Source organism: Oncorhynchus kisutch, linkage group LG14, assembly GCF_002021735.2.
Source record: "Oncorhynchus kisutch isolate 150728-3 linkage group LG14, Okis_V2, whole genome shotgun sequence".
NCBI lineage: Eukaryota > Metazoa > Chordata > Actinopteri > Salmoniformes > Salmonidae > Oncorhynchus > Oncorhynchus kisutch.
This window is the reverse complement of record NC_034187.2, coordinates 7,583,291-7,608,246: the sequence shown is the minus strand read 5'-3', so window position 1 is coordinate 7,608,246 and position 24,956 is coordinate 7,583,291. Positions and strand designations below refer to the sequence as shown.

General features: G+C 44.4%; 1 protein-coding gene across 1 annotated transcript in view; it reads right to left on the bottom strand.

The window, feature by feature from the left end:
- Positions 1–2,378: 2,378 nt before the first annotated feature.
- tpo (thyroid peroxidase) overlaps positions 2,379–24,956 on the bottom strand; it is a 70,056-nt gene continuing 47,478 nt past the window's right edge. The window contains exons 11-14 of the mRNA XM_031787595.1: positions 8,727–8,854; positions 8,359–8,472; positions 7,702–7,857; positions 2,379–2,408 (exon numbers count right to left, since the gene is read on the bottom strand). Coding sequence (XP_031643455.1) covers positions 2,379–2,408; positions 7,702–7,857; positions 8,359–8,472; positions 8,727–8,854 — 428 coding nt within the window. The remainder of the gene's footprint in view (positions 2,409–7,701; positions 7,858–8,358; positions 8,473–8,726; positions 8,855–24,956) is intronic.

The window sequence follows — 24,956 nt, the reverse complement described above, 5'->3', positions numbered from 1 at the left end:
AAAGAGTACAGAGACACAAAGAGTACAGAGACACAAAGAGTACAGAGACACAAAGAGTACAGAGACACAAAGAGTACAGAGACACAAAGAGTACAGAGAACAGAGACACAAAGAGTACAGAGAACAGAGACACAAAGAGTACAGAGACACAAAGAGTACAGAGACACAAAGAGTACAGAGACACAAAGAGTACAGAGACACAAAGAGTACAGAGACACAAAGAGTACAGAGACACAAAGAGTACAGAGACACAAAGAGTACATCTTTAATAAAGATGAAAATAGAACCATATACAAAAAACAAGAACCTGTGAGAAACCGAAAACAGGCCTATCTGGTGTAACAAACACAAAGACAGGAACAATCACCCACACACCCCAACACAAAACAGCCCTATCTGGTGTAACAAACACAAAGACAGGAACAATCACCCACACAAAACAGCCCTATCTGGTGTAACAAACACAAAGACAGGAACAATCACCCACACACCCCAACACCAAACAGCCCTATCTGGTGTAACAAACACAAAGACAGGAACAATCACCCACACACCCCAACACCAAACAGCCCTATCTGGTGTAACAAACACAAAGACAGGAACAATCACCCACACACCCCAACAGCCCTATCTGGTGTAACAAACACAGGAACAATCACCCACACACCCCAACACCAAACAGTCCTATCTGGTGTAACAAATACAAAGACAGGAACAATCACCCACAAACCCCAACACCAAACAGCCCTATCTGGTGTAACAAACACAAAGACAGGAACAATCACCCACACACCCCAACAGCCCTATCTGGTGTAACAAACACAGGAACAATCACCCACACACCCCAACACCAAACAGTCCTATCTGGTGTAACAAACACAAAGACAGGAACAATCACCCACAAACCCCAACACAAAACAGCCCTATCTGGTGTAACAAACACAAAGACAGGAACAATCACCCACACACCCCAACACAAAACAGTCCTATCTGGTGTAACAAACACAAAGACAGGAACAATCACCCACACACCCCAACACAAAACAGCCCTATCTGGTGTAACAAACACAAAGACAGGAACAATCACCCACACACCCCAACACAAAACAGGCTACCTAAATATGGTTCCCAATCAGAGACAATGACTAACACCGGCCTCTGATTGAGAACCATATCAGGCCAAACACAGAAACAGACAAACTAGACACACAACATAGAATGCCCACTCAGATCACACACTGACCAAAACATAGAAACATACAAAGCAAACTATGGTCAGGGTGTGACAAATTCTAAAAGACAGACATGTTGCTGTTAGCATCAGATGGTAACGTTAGTAACTATGGTCTATGGCCAACACTATGGTCTATGGCCAACACTATAGGTCTATGGCCAACACTATGGTCTATGGCCAACACTATGGTCTGGCCAACACTATGGCCAACACTATGGTCTATGGCCAACACTATGGTCTATGGCCAACACTATGGTCTGGCCAACACTATGGTCTATGGCCAACACTATGGTCTATGGCCAACACTATAGGTCTATGGCCAACACTATGGTCTGGCCAACACTATGGTCTATGGCCAACACTATGGTCTGGCCAACACTATGGTCTGGCCAACACTAGGGTCTATGGCCAACACTATGGTCTATGGCCAACACTATGGTCTATGGCCAACACTAGGGTCTATGGCCAACACTATGGTCTATGGCCAACACTATGGTCTATGGCCAACACTATGGTCAACACTATGGTCTATGGCCAACACTATGGTCTATGGCCAACACTATGGTCTGGCCATCACTATGGTCTATGGCCAACACTATGGTATGGCCAGCACTATGGTCTATGGCCAACACTATGGTCTGGCCAACACTATGGTCTATGGCCAACACCATGGTCTATGGCCAACACTATGGTCTGGCCAACACTATGGTCTATGGCCAACACTATGGTCTATGGCCAACACTATGGTCTATGGCCCACACTATGGTCTATGGCCAACACTATGGTCTATGGCCAACACTATGGTCTATGGCCAACAATATGGTATCTCACATCTCACTGTGGTCTCATCATCTCGTCTCACATCTCACTGTGGTCTCATCATCTCGTCTCACATCTCACTGTGGTCTCACTGTGGTCTCGTCATCTCGTCTCACATCTCACTGTGGTCTCATCATCTCGTCTCACATCTCACTGTGGTCTCATCATCTCGTCTCATATCTCACTGTGGTCTCATCATCTCGTCTCACATCTCACTGTGGTCTCATCTCGTCTCATATCTCACTGTGGTCTCATCATCTCGTCTCACATCTCACTGTGGTCTCATCATCTCGTCACAAGGTCACCAGTACAAGACTAAGAGAGCTCACAGGTCTTTCTCAGACCTATACACTATCTGTGAAGGAAAATCATTTTGAGACACACTTTAACACAGGATAATTCCACTGCTGGGTAGTGGGTACTCTATGTAATTACCCTGTAACATGTTAATACACTTTAAGCAGTGGCTTGAAGTACTTAAGTAAAAATACTTTAAAATACTACTTAAGTAGTTTTTGGGGGAATCTGTACTTCACTTTCCTATTTACATTATTGCCAACTTTGACTTTAACTTCACTATATTCCTAAAGAAAAGAATGTACTTTTTACATTTTCCTTTACACACAAAAGTACTTGTTATATTTCGACAGGAAAATGGTCCAATTCACTCACTTATCAACAGTGGTGGAAAAAATACCCAACTGTCAAACTTGAGTAAAAGTAAAAAATACCTTGATAGGAAATGACTCAAGTAAAAGTCATTCACCAAGTAAAATACTACTTGAGTAAAAGTCTAAAAGTATTTGGTTTGAAATATACTTAAGTATCAAAAAGTAGATGTCATTTCAAAAACGGACTTAAGTAAAAAATATTTTCCAAATTCCTTATTAAGCAATATATATATATAAAAATATATATGATGGGATATATAGACATTATGGTTAGTATGTGGATAGAATGTTTAGTATCTGTAAAATACGTAGTATAGGATATATCCAGCAATAGTTGAATAGGATGGCCTTGTCTAGAATACAGTATGTACCTTTGAAATGAGTAAAACAGTATTTAAGCATGATTAAAATGACCAGTGATTCCATGTCTATGTACATAGGTGCAGGGTTGAGTAACCGGGTGGTAGCCGACTAGTGATAGTGACTAAATTCATGGCAGGGTACTGGGTGGAGGTCGGCTAGTGATGGCTATTTAACAGTCTTATGAGTGAGCTGTTTTTCAGTCTCTCAGTCCCAGCTTTGTTGCACTTGTACTGACCTCGCCTTCTGAATGATAACGGGGTGAACAGGCAGTGGCTTGGGTGGTTGATGTCCTTGATGATCTTTTTGGCCTTCCTGTGACATAGAGTTCTGTAGGTGCCCTGGAGGTCAGGCAATGTGCCCCCCGGTGACGTGTTGGGAAGACCGCACCACCCTCTGGAGAGCCCTGTGGTTGCGGGCGGTGCAGTTGCAGTACCAGGCGGTGATACAGCCCGACAGGATGCTCTCAATGGTTCAACTGTAAAAGTTTGTGAGGGTCTTAGAGGCCAAGCCGAAATTCTTCAGCCTCCTGAGGTTGAAGAGGAGCTGTTGTGAGCTCTTTCACCACACTGTCTGTGTGGGTGGCCCATTTCAGATTGTCAGTGATGTGTACCGCGAGGAACTTGAAGCTTTTCACCTTCTCCACTGTGGCCCTGTCGAGGTGTGTTCCCTCTGCAGTATCCTGATGTCCACAATCAGTTTCTTCATTTTGTTTACGTTAAGGGAGAGGCTATTTTCCTGGCACCAATCTGCCAGGTAACTCACCTCCTCCCTGTAGGCAGTCTCGTCATTGTTGGTAATCAGACCTACCACCGTTGTGTCGTCTGCAAACTTGATGATTGAGTTAGAGGAGTGAGTGGCTACACAGTCATGGGTTAACAGGGAGTACAGGAGGGGGCTGAGCATGCACCCTTGTGGGCCCCCTGTGTTGAGGATCAGCGTAGTGGAGGTGTTGTTTCCTACCTTCACCACCTGGGGGCGGCCCGTCAGGGAGTCAGATCCAGGTCTTAGAGATTAATGATGAGCCTGGAGAGCACTATGGTGTTGTTTCCTACCTTCACCACCTGGGGGCGGCCCGTCAGGGAGTCAGACCCAGGTCCCAGAGATTAATGATGAGCCTGGAGAGCACTATTGTGTTGTTTCCTACCTTCACCACCTGGGGGCGGCCCGTCAGGGAGTCAGACCCGGGTCCCAGAGGTTAATAATGAGCTTGGAGAGCACTATGGTGTTGTTTCCTACCTTCACCACCTGGGGGCGGCCCGTCAGGGAGTCAGACCCGGGTCCCAGAGATGAATGATGAGCCTGGAGAGCACTATGGTGTTGAAGGCTGAGCTGTAGTCAATTAAACAGCATTCTGATGTAGGTATTCCTCTTGTCCAGATGGGATAGGGCAGTGGGCAGTGTGATCGCATCGTCTGGATCTATTGGGGCGGTATACAAAATCGAAGGGAGTCTAGGCTGTCAGGTAAGGTGTCAAGTGATATGATCCTTGACTAGCCTCTCAAAGCACTTTATGATGTCAGAAGTGAGTGGTACGGGGCGATGGTCATTTAGTTCAGTTACCTTTGGTTCCTTACCAACAGTAGCATTCCCCCCTTTTGGCACCTATCCTCCTGTTCTACAAATTCGCTACAACACTACTATATTTTAACCTCATTAGTACAATAAAGTGAGAATCCATCCATGAATATATTCAAACAGTGCCTCAGATTAGCTGCTTTGCGGAAGCAGGACTGGTCCTTGGGTTGCCTCTGCTCCCACAGACACGTTTGTGTAAAATCCCTTCTTCATTGTTCATTCCCCCTGCAGCCGTTGGATAGGCCTATAATTTACTTTCACTTGCCCACTGTAATGCACAATTAGCCTACCGGTTAGGGTACTCAATCTAGTGGGCCAGTAGGTTTATAATGCGCTGCAATCTAGGGGGGCGCTGTAGGATTATAATGGGCTGCAATCTAGTGGGCCGCTGTAGGATTATAATGGGCTGCAATCTAGTGGGCCGCTGTAGGATTATAATGGGCTGCAATCTAGTGGGCCGCTGTAGGATTATAATGGGCTGCAATCTGGTGGGCCGCGTAGGATTATAATGGGCTGCAATCTGGTGGGCCGCTGTAGGATTATAATGGGCTGCAATCTGGTGGACCGCTATAATGGGCTGCAATCTAGTGGGCCGCTGTAGGGTTATAATGGGCTGCAATCTGGTGGGCCGCTGTAGGATTATAATGGGCTGCAATCTGGTGGACCGCTATAATGGGCTGCAATCTAGTGGGCCGCTGTAGGGTTATAATGGGCTGCAATCTGGTGGACCGCTGTAGGATTATAATGGGCTGCAATCTAGTGGGCCGCTGTAGGGTTATAATGGGCTGCAATCTGGTGGACCGCTGTAGGATTATAATGGGCTGCAATCTGGTGGACCGCTATAATGGGCTGCAATCCGGTGGACCGCTGTAGGATTATAACTGTCTGCAATCTAATGGACCGCTGTAGGATTATAACTGTCTGCAATCTAGTGGACCTGTATGTTTACAATGGGCTGCAAACTAGTGGTGTAGTTGCGAATTTAGAGAGCAGCTTGACATGGGACACAGTCACACACACACACACACACAGCCCCCGGTCTCCAGGATCCCAATTTAATTCGCTTATATTTGCTGTGCCCATGTAGTTCACTAGGAGAATAGTTGCCTTAAAGGGGAATTACTACTGTTAGCCAGGAACCATGGATAACGTCATTAATAGTTGCCATTATACACAGATTAGGTGTTCGCCTGGGCTACACAGCAGAACGTTGTAGTGAATTTAGAGGGCGGACTGACAGGGATCCCAGGTCTCTTCACAGTCAGTGACAGTGCCAACAGTTGTTTATGCTTAACGCTTCATGGAAAATAGAGGAGTGTAGGACTAGTCTGAAACTGCCAGGGAAATACTGGTGTGTGTGTGCAAGTCATTAGATCGATAAGCTTGAGTGCACAGTGACGCCTGTTTGAATTGCATTGTTTTGACCTTACTTTTTACCGCCCACACACACACACACACACACACACACACACACACACACACACACACACACACACACACACACACACACGCACACATACATACACACACACACACACACACAACTGCATACGCACACACACACACACACACACAACTGCATACGCACACACACACACACACACACACACACACACACACACATACACACACACACACACACAACTACATACGCACACACACACACACATACACACACACACACACAACTGCATACACACACACACACACACACAACTGCATTCGCACACACACATACACACACACAACTGCATATGCACACACACATACACACACATACACACACACAACTGCATACGCACACACACATACACACACACACACCTGCATACACACATACACACACCTGCATACACAAACAGACCTGCATACACACACACACACACACACAATCAACCCGTCTCTGTCTACTGTATGTACTGTATGAAACCACAGTGTGTTTCCTTCTTCTGAAAAGACCCAATCTGTGGCACAACCTCTTTCAGGTCCTAATACTTACATGGTTATTGTTTGCTTAAAGAGAAATTATTACCTTCTTACTAAAGCCAATTCTAAAGTATAGTTTCACCAGTCATCTAACTCAGGCATTTCAACAGTGGCGTGCACAGCAACAGGGAGCCAGGGAGACAAATCCTCTACTTTCATATTGAAATATAACTGCGACTTTATTCCCAAAATGTGACTATTCTCAAAATAAAATTTTTGTTTATTCTCAAAATATTGACACTCAAAACATTGACTTTAGTCCCAAAAAATGTTTTAAAACTTTATTCTGGAAATATCTACTTTATTCACAAAGAATTTCACCTTTTTAAGGTACTATTCATGCAAAATAAAAATCCAACTACCACCACCCATCACTGTTTATTTCCTCTTCACTTGTCCCTAATACTCTTCCGTAGTGTCTATGTTTACCTAGGTAGGGACTGATCAGTTGGTAATGTGCTGTATTAGCCCTACGCTGTGAGCTAAAGGAAGTCTTGGTCATATCATATAGAGCACTCCAGGGAATTGGCATTTCTTAGAAGATAAATGTGAGAAACACAAAAATGTACATAATTTAGTTGACAGGGATATATGTTTGTCAATTAGTTATTGGTAAATCTATGATCATACAGTGTATGTAGGTTTAGTCTTTAGCTACAATGTCTCAATTGTTTCATTGTTATCCAGGACTACTGTTTATTTTCTCATTGTTAACTATGACTACAGTTTAGCTGGCGTATTATCTCATTGTTGTCCATGACTTGATAAACAGAAATGTGAAATAAATCATTAGTGGATTTTTTCCTAAGCAGGTCAGATATACTCACTTCAGGCAGTCTGATGTCATGTCTTCAGGAAGCTCACGTCCACAGAACACAGACTAGAGCTTATGGTCTTTAACTCAGAGCTCTCCAAGGTGTTTTAACTAACGTGTTCAAGTATGTTGTGATGATTGCCTTACTCTGAATGCATCCACAGAGAGAGACCAGTATTAGAGTGAATCAACATAGAAAGAAAAGTAGAAAGTACAAAACATCTCTTCCCCAAATATACCTTCGCTGCTTCCCATGAACCATCGTTGGAGTCGATCAGCGCTGACAGTGTAGTGATTTTGGTGGCTCTCCACTTTGTGATGTCATCAAGAGTGGCCACACGAGACACGGGCCCCAGCACCTGGAGCTGATAGTCAACAATGCCTGATGAAGAAGCCTGTAGAACACGATTTTTCACAGATGAATTCATCCTCAAGTCATTTTAACTAATGAATCAAGGAGTCAGTTTAAAAACTGGACTGGTCTTCCTAGAGTAGAGACATGCACGGCCATAGTCATAGTTTCCATTCTGTTTCTAAGAGGTTAAACGTCAAACGGCCATATTGATAACATTATTAGCTGGATATAGTTTAGCGAAAATCATCATCATCCAATTTTTCAGTGACCGTATGAAGATTGTCTCAAAACGTTGACGAGATCAAACTGGGTCACGTCAAAGCCGAAGAGGAACTAGGCGTCTGCAATGGTCGACTGGATGATGTTGCCAGTGGTGCATCCTGTTGAAACGCAACCAATGGTGAGAAAGAGATGTGCACACACGAACGTAGACACCCACCAGCACACAAGCATGCTACCCATCAAAATCTCATAGCTAATGAACAATTAGTCTTTTTTTAAAAGCTGTTTCTCCAAGATGATTAGGGCATAGTGGGTTTACCTGCTCCTCGTTAGGATCTCTGGAGTGAGTTGAGCTGCTCTTCAGCTTCCTCTTCAGGGTTCCCTTCTTCCTCAGCTGGCGCATAAAGAACTTGAGGAATGTTCTTTCCACCTCCTGTGAATACGAAACCAAACATTTTTTTTTTTTTATCAATATGAATACGCACTTTTTTTTTACAAAGATCACAGGTGTAAACTTGCTCTTGTGAACAGGCTCCAGAAGTTTTTGGGGTCAGATACAATGGTAGGGTTCCAAGGTCTTCCAATGTTTGTTGATAACACGGTGTTTGTGAAAAGTTCAAGATTGTGAATTGTATTCTTATTGCATGTACAACTTGTGATTTTATTTTTATAAAAATGTTGTCATACCCATACTGTGTTGTTCATGAAAGCAGGAGTGTTTCCATGGGAGTTTGGGATGTAGGAGCTGTCCATAGTGTACACCATGTTACCCAGTACCTCAACATTGTCTTTGTAACACTCACTCCCAGAATTCCCTGAATATTACACAGCAAAGCGATGCATTAATTAATGAAAGGTGATTCATAATCATATGTTTCTAGATAACTGCATTGACCTCCCAACATTCTGTACTTGTGATTGGCTATAGCCTAGGGGATATATTTTGTTTTAATTAGGCAAATCAGTTAAGAACAAGTTCTTATTTACAATGACGGCCTACCCCAGTCAAACCCGGGCGACGCTGCGCCAATTGTGCGCCGCCCTATGGGACTCCCAATCACAGCCGGATGTGATGCCGCCTGGATTCAAACCAGGGACTGTAGTGGCACCACTGGCACTGAGATGCAGTGCCTTAGACCACTGCGCCACTCAGGAGCTATCAAAACTACAACCTTTCCAGAAATCCATTGCAAAAGAAAAAAGTGTGCTGAAGGTGTGATAGTGTTGGTCTTGGCTTGTATGATAGTGTTTAGCAGTTTTAAAGAACCAGACATGTCTGACTAATTCTACTATGGAACTGTATGTGGAAACACTGACACTACGAAACTGGCTATTGTGTTACAACACAATAAAAGCTGTGGAATGAAGACTGTTACTGGTATATGACTTGGCTGCAGGGTATGGGAATGTGCCACTAGGGATCACTTCACATGCCACTGTATACCTTAAAAAGAGATCAAGAGGAGATATTAATCTATAGATGAAGGACACAACTCTGCAGCCACTCTCCAAGCAACTTTTTAGCATTGACCAGTAGCAGTGCGTTATTTCAGCACGCTGAAGAGGATGGAGAAGTCTGCAGAATCTATAGCGCTGAAGAAGGACCTGCAACTGCTTTGCTCAGCCTTTGAGTCGCTGGAATGGAATGAACTATGAACACGGTCTAATACAAATGAGTCAATAAAACATTCCCTAAACCCTGTGATCTACACATCACTCATACTGTATTTCCAGGTAGTTCAGTTACAGTAGTCTGGATTATTATACATTATGTTAATGTCAAGATGACAACCAGGAAGAGATGACAAACAGGAAGAGATGACAGAGGAAGAGATGACAAAGAGGAAGAGATGGGGAAGAGATGACAAAGAGGAAGAGATGACAAACAGGAGGAGACGACAAACAGGAAGAGATGACAAAAAGGAAGAGATGACAAACAGGAGGAGACGACAAACAGGAAGAGATGACAGAGGAAGAGATGACAAAGAGGAAGAGATGGGGAAGAGATGACAAAGAGGAAGAGATGACAAACAGGAGGAGACGACAAACAGGAAGAGATGACGAACAAGAGGAGGTGACAATGAGATGACAACCAGGAAGAGATGACAAACAGGAAGAGATGACAGAGGAAGAGATGACAAAGAGGAAGAGATGGGGAAGAGATGACAAAGAGGAAGAGATGACAAACAGGAGGAGACGACAAACAGGAAGAGATGACGAACAAGAGGAGGTGACAATGAGATGACAAACAGGAAGAGATGACAAAAAGGAAGAGATGACAAAAAGGAAGAGATGACAAACAGACAGAGATGACAAACAGGAAGAGATGACAAACAGGAAGAGATGACAAACAGGAAGAGATGACAAAGAGGAAGAGATGACAAACAGACAGAGATGACAAACAGGAAGAGATGACAAACAGGAAGAGATGACGAACAAGAGGAGATGACAAACAGGAAGAGATGACGAACAAGAGGAGGTGACAATGAGATGACAAACAGGAAGAGATGACAAACAGGAAGAGATGACAAACAGGAAGAGATGACAAACAGGAAGAGATGACGAACAAGAGGAGATGACAATGAGATGACAAACAGGAAGAGATGACAAACAGGAAGAGATGACAAACAGGAAGAGATGACAAACAGGAGGAGATGACAAACAGGAAGAGATGACAAACAGGAAGAGATGACAAACAGGAAGAGATGACAAACAGACAGAGATGACAAACAGGAAGAGATGACAAACAGGAAGAGATGACAAACAAGAGGAGATGACAAACAGGAAGAGATGAAGAACAAGAGGAGATGACAATGAGATGACAAACAGGAAGAATGACAAACAGGAAGAGATGACAAACAAGAAGAGATGACAAACAGGATGATATTTACTTGTAATAGAGTAGCATGTTTAAGAGATAATCTGCAAAGTTCAGGTAGAGGTTGTCTTTCAGTAAATTGTACATGCAGGTCAACTGTGGAGAAATGAGTCAATCATGTCCAAAATGTATTAGCTAAGTGATGTTCATAAGTGATGTCGAGACCATAACAGTCTCCTGAGAAAAGGTCAGGAGAGCTCTGGGGATCAGTATGGCCACGGCATCAGGTATGTTTACAACCAACGCGTTGGGGTTTTGATTGATGATGATTATCTAATAGGGAATGACAGTGGAAAGACAACTATTTTGTTATAACAAAGAATGTGTCCCCTTCGTTATGTTGAGGAATTTAGGTGCAAATACAGTATCTTATATCAGTGTGACCCACAAAACTGTTACTGTAGCCAATACAACATCCTCAGATCCACCTGGTACCCAGTGAGATCAGGGAGGAGGCAGTGTTTTATCTGTCAATGAAATAGTAATCAGATCAGGCTCATTCAAGTGTGATTATAGGCTCATTTAAGTGTGATTATCAATTTAAAAATATTTGTTATTTTATTAACCCATTGCGACACAGGGAGACGTTTTATATTTTCTTATCAAACAGACTTTAATCGATCCAAACAATGCAGTAGAACATCGGAGTCAAAATAGAAAGCTGAGACTGTGATTCTATGAGTATAAAGGAGATGGCGCCCTCTCCTGGAAGCCTCCGGTAGTGATGACTGCACTGGCCTGGCCCAGGTTCCAGGCACTCACAGAGCTGAGCGTTGACAGGGACGACACAAGCACTGAGGACGAGACCGAGGAGATCTGGGCGGTCGTCCGGCCAGTGCTGCTGTTCCCCATAGTTACTATTAGACAACAGTGCAGTAGATACATGCCGGGAAAACAGTGTTATGTCTTGAAGCAAAGTAGGGTTGAGGACATATCATGAGCAGTGTCGACCAGTCATTCAGGGCTGTTTGGATCCCCATATTTTTAGCAAAGAAATGTACTTTGTTTTTGTTTTGGGGGGATGCCTGTTCTGTTTGTTATTTTGGCATTAATACATGTCACTTATCAATTTGAAAACAATGTAAAAAAAAACATAAATACAAATAACTGAGATAATAAAGCCTTTTTTGCTTTCTTGAGTAAGGCAGCTCCACAATGGAGGTGGTTCAGCCTAGCTCAGTGCTTTCTGTGGTGGTGGTTCAGCCTAGCTCAGTGCTTTCTGTGGTGGTGGTTCAGCCTAGCTCAGTGCTTTCTGTGGACGTGGTTCAGCCTAGCTCAGTGCTTTCTGTGGTGGTGTTTCAGCCTAGCTCAGTGCTTTCTGTGGTGGTGGTTCAGCCTAGCTAAGTGCTTTCTGTGGTGGTGGTTCAGCCTAGCTAAGTGCTTTCTGTGGTGGTGGTTCAGCCTAGCTAAGTGCTTTCTGTGGTGGTGGTTCAGCCTAGCTCAGTGCTTTCTGTGGTGGTGTTTCAGCCTAGCTAAGTGCTTTCTGTGGTGGTGGTTCAGCCTAGCTAAGTGCTTCCTGTGGTGGTGTTTCAGCCTAGCTAAGTGCTTTCTGTGGTGGTGGTTCAGCCTAGCTCAGTGCTTTCTGTGGTGGTGGTTCAGCCTAGCTAAGTGCTTTCTGTGGTGGTGGTTCAGCATAGCTCAGTGATTTCTGTGGTGGTGGTTCAGCCTAGCTCAGTGCTTTCTGTGGTGGTGGTTCAGCCTAGCTCAGTGCTTTCTGTGGTGGTGGTTCAGCCTAGCTCAGTGCTTTCTGTGGTGGTGGTTCAGCCTAGCTCAGTGCTTTCTGTGGTGGTGTTTCAGCCTAGCTCAGTGCTTTCTGTGGAGGTGGTTCAGCCTAGCTCAGTGCTTTCTGTGGTGGTGGTTCAGCCTAGCTCAGTGCTTTCTGTGGTGGTGGTTCAGCCTAGCTCAGTGCTTTCTGTGGTGGTGTTTCAGCCTAGCTCAATGCTTTCTGTGGAGGTGGTTCAGCCTAGCTCAGTGCTTTCTGTGGAGGTGGTTCAGCCTAGCTCAGTGCTTTCTGTGGTGGTGGTTCAGCCTAGCTAAGTGCTTTCTGTGGTGGTGGTTCAGCCTAGCTCAGTGATTTCTGTGGTGGTGGTTCAGCCTAGCTCAGTGCTTTCTGTGGTGGTGGTTCAGCCTAGCTCAGTGCTTTCTGTGGTGGTGTTTCAGCCTAGCTAAGTGCTTTCTGTGGTGGTGGTTCAGCCTAGCTCAGTGCTTTCTGTGGTGGTGTTTCAGCCTAGCTCAGTGCTTTCTGTGGTGGTGTTTCAGCCTAGCTCAGTGCTTTCTGTGGAGGTGGTTCAGCCTAGCTCAGTGCTTTCTGTGGTGGTGGTTCAGCCTAGCTCAGTGCTTTCTGTGGTGGTGGTTCAGCCTAGCTCAGTGCTTTCTGTGGTGGTGGTTCAGCCTAGCTCAGTGCTTTCTGTGGTGGTGGTTCAGCCTAGCTAAGTGCTTTCTGTGGTGGTGGTTCAGCCTAGCTAAGTGCTTTCTGTGGTGGTGGTTCAGCCTAGCTAAGTGCTTTCTGTGGTGGTGGTTCAGCCTAGCTCAGTGCTTTCTGTGGTGGTGTTTCAGCCTAGCTAAGTGCTTTCTGTGGTGGTGGTTCAGCCTAGCTAAGTGCTTCCTGTGGTGGTGTTTCAGCCTAGCTAAGTGCTTTCTGTGGTGGTGGTTCAGCCTAGCTCAGTGCTTTCTGTGGTGGTGGTTCAGCCTAGCTAAGTGCTTTCTGTGGTGGTGGTTCAGCCTAGCTCAGTGATTTCTGTGGTGGTGGTTCAGCCTAGCTCAGTGCTTTCTGTGGTGGTGGTTCAGCCTAGCTCAGTGCTTTCTGTGGTGGTGGTTCAGCCTAGCTCAGTGCTTTCTGTGGTGGTGGTTCAGCCTAGCTCAGTGCTTTCTGTGGTGGTGTTTCAGCCTAGCTCAGTGCTTTCTGTGGAGGTGGTTCAGCCTAGCTCAGTGCTTTCTGTGGTGGTGGTTCAGCCTAGCTCAGTGCTTTCTGTGGTGGTGGTTCAGCCTAGCTCAGTGCTTTCTGTGGTGGTGTTTCAGCCTAGCTCAATGCTTTCTGTGGAGGTGGTTCAGCCTAGCTCAGTGCTTTCTGTGGAGGTGGTTCAGCCTAGCTCAGTGCTTTCTGTGGTGGTGGTTCAGCCTAGCTAAGTGCTTTCTGTGGTGGTGGTTCAGCCTAGCTCAGTGATTTCTGTGGTGGTGGTTCAGCCTAGCTCAGTGCTTTCTGTGGTGGTGGTTCAGCCTAGCTCAGTGCTTTCTGTGGTGGTGGTTCAGCCTAGCTAAGTGCTTTCTGTGGTGGTGGTTCAGCCTAGCTCAGTGCTTTCTGTGGTGGTGTTTCAGCCTAGCTCAGTGCTTTCTGTGGTGGTGTTTCAGCCTAGCTCAGTGCTTTCTGTGGAGGTGGTTCAGCCTAGCTCAGTGCTTTCTGTGGTGGTGGTTCAGCCTAGCTCAGTGCTTTCTGTGGTGGTGGTTCAGCCTAGCTCAGTGCTTTCTGTGGTGGTGTTTCAGCCTAGCTCAGTGCTTTCTGTGGAGGTGGTTCAGCCTAGCTCAGTGCTTTCTGTGGTGGTGGTTCAGCCTAGCTAAGTGCTTTCTGTGGTGGTGGTTCAGCCTAGCTCAGTGATTTCTGTGGTGGTGGTTCAGCCTAGCTCAGTGCTTTCTGTGGTGGTGGTTCAGCCTAGCTCAGTGCTTTCTGTGGTGGTGGTTCAGCCTAGCTCAGTGCTTTCTGTGGTGGTGGTTCAGCCTAGCTAAGTGCTTCCTGTGGTGGTGTTTCAGCCTAGCTAAGTGCTTTCTGTGGTGGTGGTTCAGCCTAGCTCAGTGCTTTCTGTGGTGGTGGTTCAGCCTAGCTAAGTGCTTTCTGTGGTGGTGGTTCAGCCTAGCTCAGTGATTTCTGTGGTGGTGGTTCAGCCTAGCTCAGTGCTTTCTGTGGTGGTGGTTCAGCCTAGCTCAGTGCTTTCTGTGGTGGTGGTTCAGCCTAGCTCAGTGCTTTCTGTGGTGGTGGTTCAGCCTAGCTCAGTGCTTTCTGTGGTGGTGTTTCAGCCTAGCTCAGTGCTTTCTGTGGAGGTGGTTCAGCCTAGCTCAGTGCTTTCTGTGGTGGTGGTTCAGCCTAGCTCAGTGCTTTCTGTGGTGGTGGTTCAGCCTAGCTCAGTGCTTTCTGTGGTGGTGTTTCAGCCTAGCTCAATGCTTTCTGTGGAGGTGGTTCAGCCTAGCTCAGTGCTTTCTGTGGAGGTGGTTCAGCCTAGCTCAGTGCTTTCTGTGGTGGTGGTTCAGCCTAGCTCAGTGCTTTCTGTGGTGGTGGTTCAGCCTAGCTCAGTGATTTCTGTGGTGGTGGTTCAGCCTAGCTCAGTGCTTTCTGTGGTGGTGGTTCAGCCTAGCTCAGTGCTTTCTGTGGTGGTGGTTCAGCCTAGCTAAGTGCTTTCTGTGGTGGTGGTTCAGCCTAGCTCAGTGCTTTCTGTGGTGGTGTTTCAGCCTAGCTCAGTGCTTTCTGTGGTGGTGTTTCAGCCTAGCTCAGTGCTTTCTGTGGAGGTGGTTCAGCCTAGCTCAGTGCTTTCTGTGGTGGTGGTTCAGCCTAGCTCAGTGCTTTCTGTGGTGGTGGTTCAGCCTAGCTCAGTGCTTTCTGTGGTGGTGTTTCAGCCTAGCTCAGTGCTTTCTGTGGAGGTGGTTCAGCCTAGCTCAGTGCTTTCTGTGGTGGTGGTTCAGCCTAGCTAAGTGCTTTCTGTGGTGGTGGTTCAGCCTAGCTCAGTGATTTCTGTGGTGGTGGTTCAGCCTAGCTCAGTGCTTTCTGTGGTGGTGGTTCAGCCTAGCTCAGTGCTTTCTGTGGTGGTGGTTCAGCCTAGCTCAGTGCTTTCTGTGGTGGTGGTTCAGCCTAGCTCAGTGCTTTCTGTGGTGGTGTTTCAGCCTAGCTCAGTGCTTTCTGTGGAGGTGGTTCAGCCTAGCTCAGTGCTTTCTGTGGTGGTGGTTCAGCCTAGCTCAGTGCTTTCTGTGGTGGTGGTTCAGCCTAGCTCAGTGCTTTCTGTGGTGGTGTTTCAGCCTAGCTCAATGCTTTCTGTGGAGGTGGTTCAGCCTAGCTCAGTGCTTTCTGTGGAGGTGGTTCAGCCTAGCTCAGTGCTTTCTGTGGTGGTGGTTCAGCCTAGCTAAGTGCTTTCTGTGGTGGTGGTTCAGCCTAGCTCAGTGATTTCTGTGGTGGTGGTTCAGCCTAGCTCAGTGCTTTCTGTGGTGGTGGTTCAGCCTAGCTCAGTGCTTTCTGTGGTGGTGGTTCAGCCTAGCTCAGTGCTTTCTGTGGTGGTGGTTCAGCCTAGCTCAGTGCTTTCTGTGGTGGTGTTTCAGCCTAGCTCAGTGCTTTCTGTGGTGGTGTTTCAGCCTAGCTCAGTGCTTTCTGTGGAGGTGGTTCAGCCTAGCTCAGTGCTTTCTGTGGTGGTGGTTCAGCCTAGCTCAGTGCTTTCTGTGGTGGTGGTTCAGCCTAGCTCAGTGCTTTCTGTGGTGGTGTTTCAGCCTAGCTCAGTGCTTTCTGTGGAGGTGGTTCAGCCTAGCTCAGTGCTTTCTGTGGTGGTGGTTCAGCCTAGCTCAGTGCTTTCTGTGGTGGTGGTTCAGCCTAGCTCAGTGCTTTCTGTGGTGGTGTTTCAGCCTAGCTCAGTGCTTTCTGTGGTGGTGTTTCAGCCTAGCTCAGTGCTTTCTGTGGAGGTGGTTCAGCCTAGCTCAGTGCTTTCTGTGGTGGTGGTTCAGCCTAGCTCAGTGCTTTCTGTGGTGGTGGTTCAGTCTAGCTCAGTGCTTTCTGTGGAGGTGTTTCAGCCTAGCTCAGTGCTTTCTGTGGACGTGATTCAGCCTAGCTAAGTGCTTTCTGTGGTGGTGGGGCAGCCAGCGGGAAATATGGAGCGTAGGGTTTGGTAATGTTCTCTAGTTGCGCCGTGATTGGCTCAGTGTTCTATCACTCATTGGGACACCACGTCACTATCAAATCTAAGGGTGAGCTCGAAAATTCAAGCCCCTTGGGTGCTGCCATAGAGTTACAGTAGAAGTGCTCGTCCAAGAAGTCTCAAGGTCATTGGCCACAGATAAAATGACGTCAAATCTACAGTAGCTTTGATTGGACTGATCATGTCAACAACATACTTTCAAAATCTTAGCTAGTAGTCATCATCATGAATCAAGTCAACAATCTACTGGCAAATCCTTTTTAATCCTTGTCATATGAAGATAAATAATGAAGAGATATTGCAGATAAAACGTATTGGTGCTCATCGACCATTTCACATAAACATTACACAACAAGTTGGAAATTGCAAATTTAACAATGAGTGGTTTGGAAGGAATCAGTGGCTAACTGCAGGCTTTACAAGCATTCATTCGTTTGCTATTCAGGGGAGAGGGTGTGTGGTCCCAATTCTAGGTTTAAGGTTATTTTATCCAAGTTTAAAATTATAAACATTCAACATCGTCCATGCTGTTAATCCTGCGTCATTTTTGCCGTGCTCAAAACAACAGTTAACTAAGAAATGGTAAATCTGACTTCAGTGAGTTCAAGACAAATGGAAACCCATTTTGAACGGTCATCCAACTTGGAATTGTAAATCGGGACTTGAAGATCCCTGATTCGACCATGATTTGACCTTGTTTTTCTTTTTTAGAGTTTCCAGTTGTCTTGAAAGAACCATAAATCCAGAGAATTCCAGACTTTGATGATGAAGTTTGATGACAAAATTTCCCTTGAAAGACTGCCGTGCCAACTTCCTGTTCAAGTGAGCACAGCACAACAAGGTGAGTCCAAAAATGGCCTGTACTCTGCTGCATACATGACGTAATATGCCAGGGAGATACGTATACTGTAGCTAGGAAAGCAATACCAAGTGTATGTTGTGTAGTAAGCTGTTATTAGCCCATGTGCCTCATCCTAATAATTTGGTCTATTTTCACCTCTTAATTTCACCTACTGTTTTGACTTGGTGGTGCACATGTAGCCTATAACCTGTTTTTAGAGAAATGTAATAATTGAATATTGTGAGAGCTTTCATTGTCTGCTTATATGCTCCCTTTATTTATCCTACGGTTCTGACTTGGGGTACAGGGAGAACACTGTAAGAATGGCCCATGTTCTGAATTCTGTTGCTGTACATTTCAAAAGTGCTCAACAAAGATACATTAAATCAAATCAAATGTATGTATATAGCCCATCTTACATCAGCTGATATCTCAAAGTGCTGTACAGAAACCCAGCCTAAAACCCCAAACAGCAAGCAATGCAGGTGTAGAAGTACATTACCTACATCCGTCCTAGCTCTCTCATTAATGCATTAATTGAAATGACGGATTGTCTCTTATCCTCTTGTCGTCCATAGTTTGTACACCTCAATTGTCTGTAGAAGCCACATTTGTTTATGCATGTCAGCCGTATCTTCTTTGTTTGTTTTTTTAAAGGCAGTAAATGAGGCTGATTGAACTGTTTCGCTGCCAGACAAGGCTCCGCTGATAGCCAGGTGTAGCAGTGGTAAGGTGTTGAGACTACTGTTGGGACAGCTTTATGTAGGCCCTAACAGTTTGTGGGTACCGTTTGTCACCATTATAGTGCAACTCATGTATTGTTTAGTGTTGTGTCGTGGCTTTGCTGGCATGCATCCCCCCTCTGTTGTTTGGTTATCCCACCAAGATGTACATTATAAAATGCCACTGATCATGAGAAACTCAGAACAATGACACTCTCCTTGTTCCATTTCTAAACATGAACCTGAGGGTCCTCCGTTCCATTGCAGAATATCTTCAGATGGTCCAGGATATCCATACTGGCTGTCTTGCCCAGAGAGTCACAGGCCGTGCTTGGGACCTCACACAAGACAGGAAGTCTGAAGGAAAACAAAATATCAAGACCAACTATTCTTAGTGTCTTTTCAGTTTGGTTCTAACCATTATCGACACAATGCTATTACTAGAGAGATTCTACTACAAAAATAACTGCTGTTGTTTCTGCCAACTCCCCGGTCTTTAGTGATTGCAAGCATATGCATATAACATGATTCAGCCACCACTATGCCTGAAAATATGGAGAGTGGTACTCAGTGATGTGTTGGATTTGAAACAAACGTAACACTTTGTATTCAGGATAAAAAGTGAATTGCTTTGCCACATTTTTTGCAGTATAAATTTAGTGCCTTGTTGCAAATAGGATGCATGTTTTTGGAATATTTTCTCATCTGTACAGGTTTCTTTCTTTTCACTGTCAATTAGGTTCGTATTGTGGAGCAACTACAATGTTGCCATTCAACTCTGTAACTGTTTTAAAGTCACCATTGGCATAATGGTGAAATCCCTGAGCGGTTTCTTTCCTCTCCGGTAACTCAGTTAGGAAGGGCGCCTGTAGCTTTGTAGTGACTGGGTGTATTGATACACCATCCAAAGTGTAATTAATAACCTCACCATGCTCAAAGGGTTATTCAATGTCTGCTTTTTTTACCCATCTACCAATAGTTGACCTTCTTTGCGAGACATTGGAAAAGCTCCCTGGTCTTTGTGGTTGAATCTGTGTTGGAAATACACTGCTCGACTGAGGGACCTTACAGGTGTGTGTGGGGTACATAGATGAGGTAGTCATTCAAAAATCATGTTAAACACTATTATTACACACAAAATTAGTCCATGCAACTTAAACACATTTTTACTCCTGAACGTATTTAGGCTTACCATAACGAAGGAGTTGAGTACTTCACTCAAGACATTTCAGCTTTTAATTTATTTGTAAATATCTCAAAAAAGCCTAATTCCACTGACATTATAGGCCAGTAACAAAAACAAAATCTCAGTTCAATCCATTTTAATCCCCATGTGTAAAGACATGTTTAAAAAGTCAAAAGGGGTGTGAATACTTTTACAAGGAACTGTAAACTGTACTACTAACATCCTTATCTTAGCACTACTACAGCACTACTACAGCACTACTACAGCTACTGTTGCTACCACTATAAAAGGATACCCACCGCAGAGGGTTGAAAGTGGGCGTTCAGTGTGTGTGTGTGTGTGTGTGTGTGTGTGTGTGTGTATCAGAAATCAAGGTAAGACCCAGATGCAGACATGTCAATTTGACAATGGTTTAAATATTCCAACAGGGGCAGGCAATAGACAGATCAAGGCCGGCAGGGGTCAGTAAACCAGAGTTGGGGCAAAGTTACAGGTCGGCAGGCAGGCTCAGGGGCAGGCAAAGGGGTCAGGCAGGCGGGCTCAGAATCAGGACAGGCAAGGGTCAAAACCAGGAGGGCGAGAAAAAAGGCAAGACTGGTACAAGCAGGAGCTGAGAACAGAAATGCTGGTTGACTTAACAAAAAAGCCGAACTGGCAACGGACAACCAGAGAACACAGGTATAAATACACAGGGGATAATGGGGAAGATGGGTGACACCTGGAGGGGGGTGGAGACAATCACAAGGACAGGTGAAACAGATCAGGGTGTGACAGTGTGTGGCTGTGTGATGTTAGGAGGTGAAGTTAGTATAGCTGTGTTGATAAAGAACTGGTTCTCCAAGTAGATAATCTTCTAACCCAATGACACAGTTATTCATACACCGTCTTATTTACACTTCTAGTGTACGATTCCTGTATCATTCATAATAGGTCAACATTTATATTTACACCTAAATAGACATTACCAAACATAATTATTTTTCATGAGATGGCCATGAACAATGACGTTGCATAATTTTGGAAAGGTCTGAGGCTCAACTTTCTGGTAAATAAAATAGGTGTACTCATTTGAAGTCAGCGCTGCTGAGAGAGTTGGAGGAGAGAGCAGACAGATAGGCTTTGTGAGACTATAAGACATTACGGCGTTCACAGGGCGCTTTGTACACCAAAATGTCAGTCTGAACCAGTCCAGAACCGCTTAAAAGTCCACCATATTGGGGACTGAACATCTAAAAAAGGTTGTTTCAAGGGGAGTCGAGGTCCTCCAGAGAGAGAGAGATAGGTAAAGTCAAACACACTGATGTAGTTCAGAAACATGTTGGTGAAGGTCAGCTCTGGGTCTTTGGCACTTAGGTCCAAAGCCTTACAGAGAAACAGAAGAACGAGCATCTGTCAATGCACTTACAGTACCATCACATGCTGGCAACATTCGCAAATAAATGTTAGTCAACAACCTGCAATGGATAAACACATCCTATGACAGATGAATCATCTCAGTGGAGGATTTACAGGAGATAATCATATCCACAGGAATATGGCTGTGTGCTTAGTGGAGTGTTTTAGCCAGTGTCAAACCTTTGTGATAGGAACAAAGGCTGTGCATGGTGTCAAGAGTATTACGTTTTATATAATCTAACGTGCAAAGAAAAGATTCAGGATTCTCTCTGTCAATTAACAAAAGGGGGGGGGGGGGGGTGAAAGGTGTTTTGTACTTCAGATGATCTCTGACGAGGCTCCTGGTGAGGTTAAACCAGGCAATCACCCCTGACCTATCGCTGCTGTTCAGAGCTAAAGACCAGACACGGGGAAAGGTCAGCTGCTTCACAGTATCAGGGACATCCTCCTGAGGAGAGAAACGGGATGGGTTGGGCTGAAAATGCCCCATGTTCTCAACACTTTTCTTTTCATTTCAAAATTGGGCCGAAGAAGAAAATGTGTCAAATACTCATACCAAGTACCTTCAAAAACAAGAATACAATTCAGGAAGTAGAATAGCTGCTTCCTAGTACATGTGTTGGAACCGTTGCCAACCACGTCAGGTTGACTGAGGATGTGACTCTGCGCCGAGGAGGTTATGGAATTCAGGAGCTGCAACGCCGGGAGAATTACTGATTACCGATCGATCACTAAAGACACTTGAAGTTGTACTAAATCCAATGTTCTAAACTGGGTGGTTCAAGCCCTGAATGCTGATTGGCTGTGTTCTACTATTGGATACAAAGAAGAAGATTAAAAATTCCTCATTACTTCAGGTTTGGCGTGCATCTGACCTTTAGAGTGAAAAGCATTGACAGGTCGGGGGAATCCGAAGCCAAGGAACGTGGTTCTCAAAAATGAGTGGCAGCTTCCGTTTCCATAGCGTTACAGTGGTGTTGGCTCTAAGACAAAAGGACTGTTCAAATGCAATTTAATTTTTTATCACTATGGCCCAGTGTTTAACACCTGAATTACTGTAGGTCCCTAGAAGCAGATAGAGGTACAGTCTCAGACTCCAATCCATACCATCCAGGAAGAGTAGAGGATTGCTGTATATTTCCCTCGGTCCCACGGGTTGAATAAATGTTGATTCCATGTTACTTCAACCCCCAAAAAATGCATTGCGAAGACATTGAATTAACATTGAAAATTGATTCAATTTGCAAAATGTCATCAGCATAAGGGAATTATAACCTAAAATAACATGGTGCATTTTCTGTTATTTTCAAGATGAATTCATGTTAGTTGACAACTCAACCAAATGTAAAATCAAAACTAGACATTGAACTAATGTCTGTGCCCTGGGGGTGATTTCTCCAGTCAGTGTAGAGAGCAGTGTAATGACATTCTGAGTGTTACTCTAGTCAGTGTAATGACATTCTGAGTGTTTCTCTAGTCAGTGTAATGACATTCTGAGTGTTACTCTAGTCAGTGTAATGACATTCTGAGTGTTACTCTAGTCAGTGTGATGACATTCTGAGTGTTTCTCTAGTCAGTGTAATGACATTCTGAGTGTTACTCTAGTCAGTGTAATGACATTCTGAGTGTTACTCTAGTCAGTGTAATGACATTCTGAGTGTTACTCTAGTCAGTGTAATGACATTCTGAGTGTTACTCTAGTCAGTGTAATGACATTCTGAGTGTTACTCTAGTCAGTGTAATGACATTCTGAGAGTTTCCAGAGAAAAATAAACAGGAGACCCTAATGCAGAAATAACGAGCTTAGTGGCCTAGTTTCAAAAGGCAAAGACTTGCTTGAGAGAGAGAGAGAGAGACAGAGCCAGACCATTTTACAATTGGCAGCAACATCTTGAATTGTGAGCACATTTGGAAATATAAATTTGCAATACTAAATAAAGTACAGTAAACATTACTTTACTGATATCTGTCAAAACAATTTCAGGATTGTAGGATTACAATTCAAATCAGAAACGTCAATGCTGAAAGGCTAGTAGAGAGATTTGTACCTGAATAGCAGGCCAGTGCATGGCAAAGGACAGTCCAAAGTTAGCCGATGGCTGCCATGTGCCCCTTTCATTAGGTTGGGAGGGAATTTTTGCGAGCTGAACCAGCTAAGATAGGAGAATTGCTGCTTCAAAACCTGGAAATGAAATGAACTATTTAAAAAGAGGTGTCTGACGTTACACCCTTCTTAAAGGACCTCACAACAGATTTGAGGTTATTTTACCACTTCAATTAAACAGCTGATGCTTAGTTCATTTCATGTAAAATCGAAAAATAGCTTCAGACTCAGAACTCAAATAAAATAGTAACACTGACAACACCTTGTGACTTACTCCATTCAAATCACTCTTCAGGGTCACAAAGTCCAAATATGAAGCTTAGGTCTGGAATTGTTTAAAGTTGCTTCCAAGCCAATCCCTGTCATCATAGTCTACACACAGGAGAATACTTGGGGGAACAGGACCTGGTGACAATCTACCTATTTGTTATTTATAGCTTTAGTTATTCCATCAGTCCACTAGATGGCGATGACACTCTGTTATGGTGGTAATATGGAAGCAACAAGTTAAATATTACATGCAACATCTGGGTCACGTTCAGTAGCCAAACGTTGCAGATGGAAATGCCATGAAAAGAACCAATGTGATTCCTTATTCTACATGTCAGAGATGTGCGTGGCCTACCCATATTTATATCTGAACGTTCCAAAAAATTGTGTGTTGCTGAATGCCCCCCTCCAATCTGCATGCAAAGGGAATATGAAAGGTGTGTCATAATTGCTAAATTGTTTTGAACTTTCATCCAACTCATAATTCCAATGTGGCATTTTACTTCTTTTTTTAAATGAGTTCCCAGTTGTCTTGGAAGCACCAATAGAACTGGTCCCAGATGAGTGTTCCCATTCCACAAATCCATTCTGGAGTTGGGCCTCTTATGACATCAGTTCTATGACATCAACCAAGGTCAAGAATGTACCAGAGCTGCCTAGCTAGCAAGCTAGCTGATACACTCAGATTCTCCTGATATACTGTACACTATGGGAACTCTGCCATGGCACAGGTAAGTAAAACCTTCCAATATTAATAGGAAATGTCGTCACATGTATAATACCAACTCGCGAGGGTTTAATAGTGTGCAGCAGTTTTTTGGGGTTATTTTTGTCTGAGGTAAAACGGGGGAAATATGGTTATCAAATCAAAGTTTATTTGTCACGTGCGCCGAATACAACAGGTGTAGTAGACCTTACAGTGAAATGCTTACTTACAGGCTCTAACCAATAGTGCAAAAAAGGTATTAGGTGAACAAATAAAACAACAGTAAAAAGACAGGCTATATACAGTAGCGAAGCTACATACAGACACCGGTTAGTCAGGCTGATTGAGGTAGTATGTACATGTAGATACGGTTTAAAGTGACTACGCATATATGATGAACAGAGAGTAGCAGTAGCGTAAAAGAGGGGTTGGCGGGTGGTGGGACACAATGCAGATAGCCCAGTTAGCCACTGTGCGGGAGCACTGCTTGGTCGGCCCAATTGAGGTAGTATGTACGTGAATGTATAGTTAAAGTGACTATGCATATATGATAAACAGAGAGTAGCAGCAGCGTAAAAAGAGGGGTTGGGGGGTGGCACACAATGCAAATAGTCAGGGTAGCCATTTGATTACCCGTTCAAGAGTCTTATGGCTTTGGGGTAAAAACTTAAAAGGCCCAATGCAGCCATTTTTTAACTCAATATCATTTATGGGTAACAACTAGCTAAATCCCTGACAGTTTCTTTACCATTTTAATTGAAAACAAACAAAAATAGCTTCTTAGCAAAAGCAATTATCAAGCAAGAATTTTGCTTGGACTATCTGGACTAACTAGCTGTCATTGGGGCAGGGAGGTTTGGAACTCTTTCTTATTGGTCTATTATCCAATTTACCGCCCCCGCTGATGTCACCAGGAAGGCCAAAACTCGATCC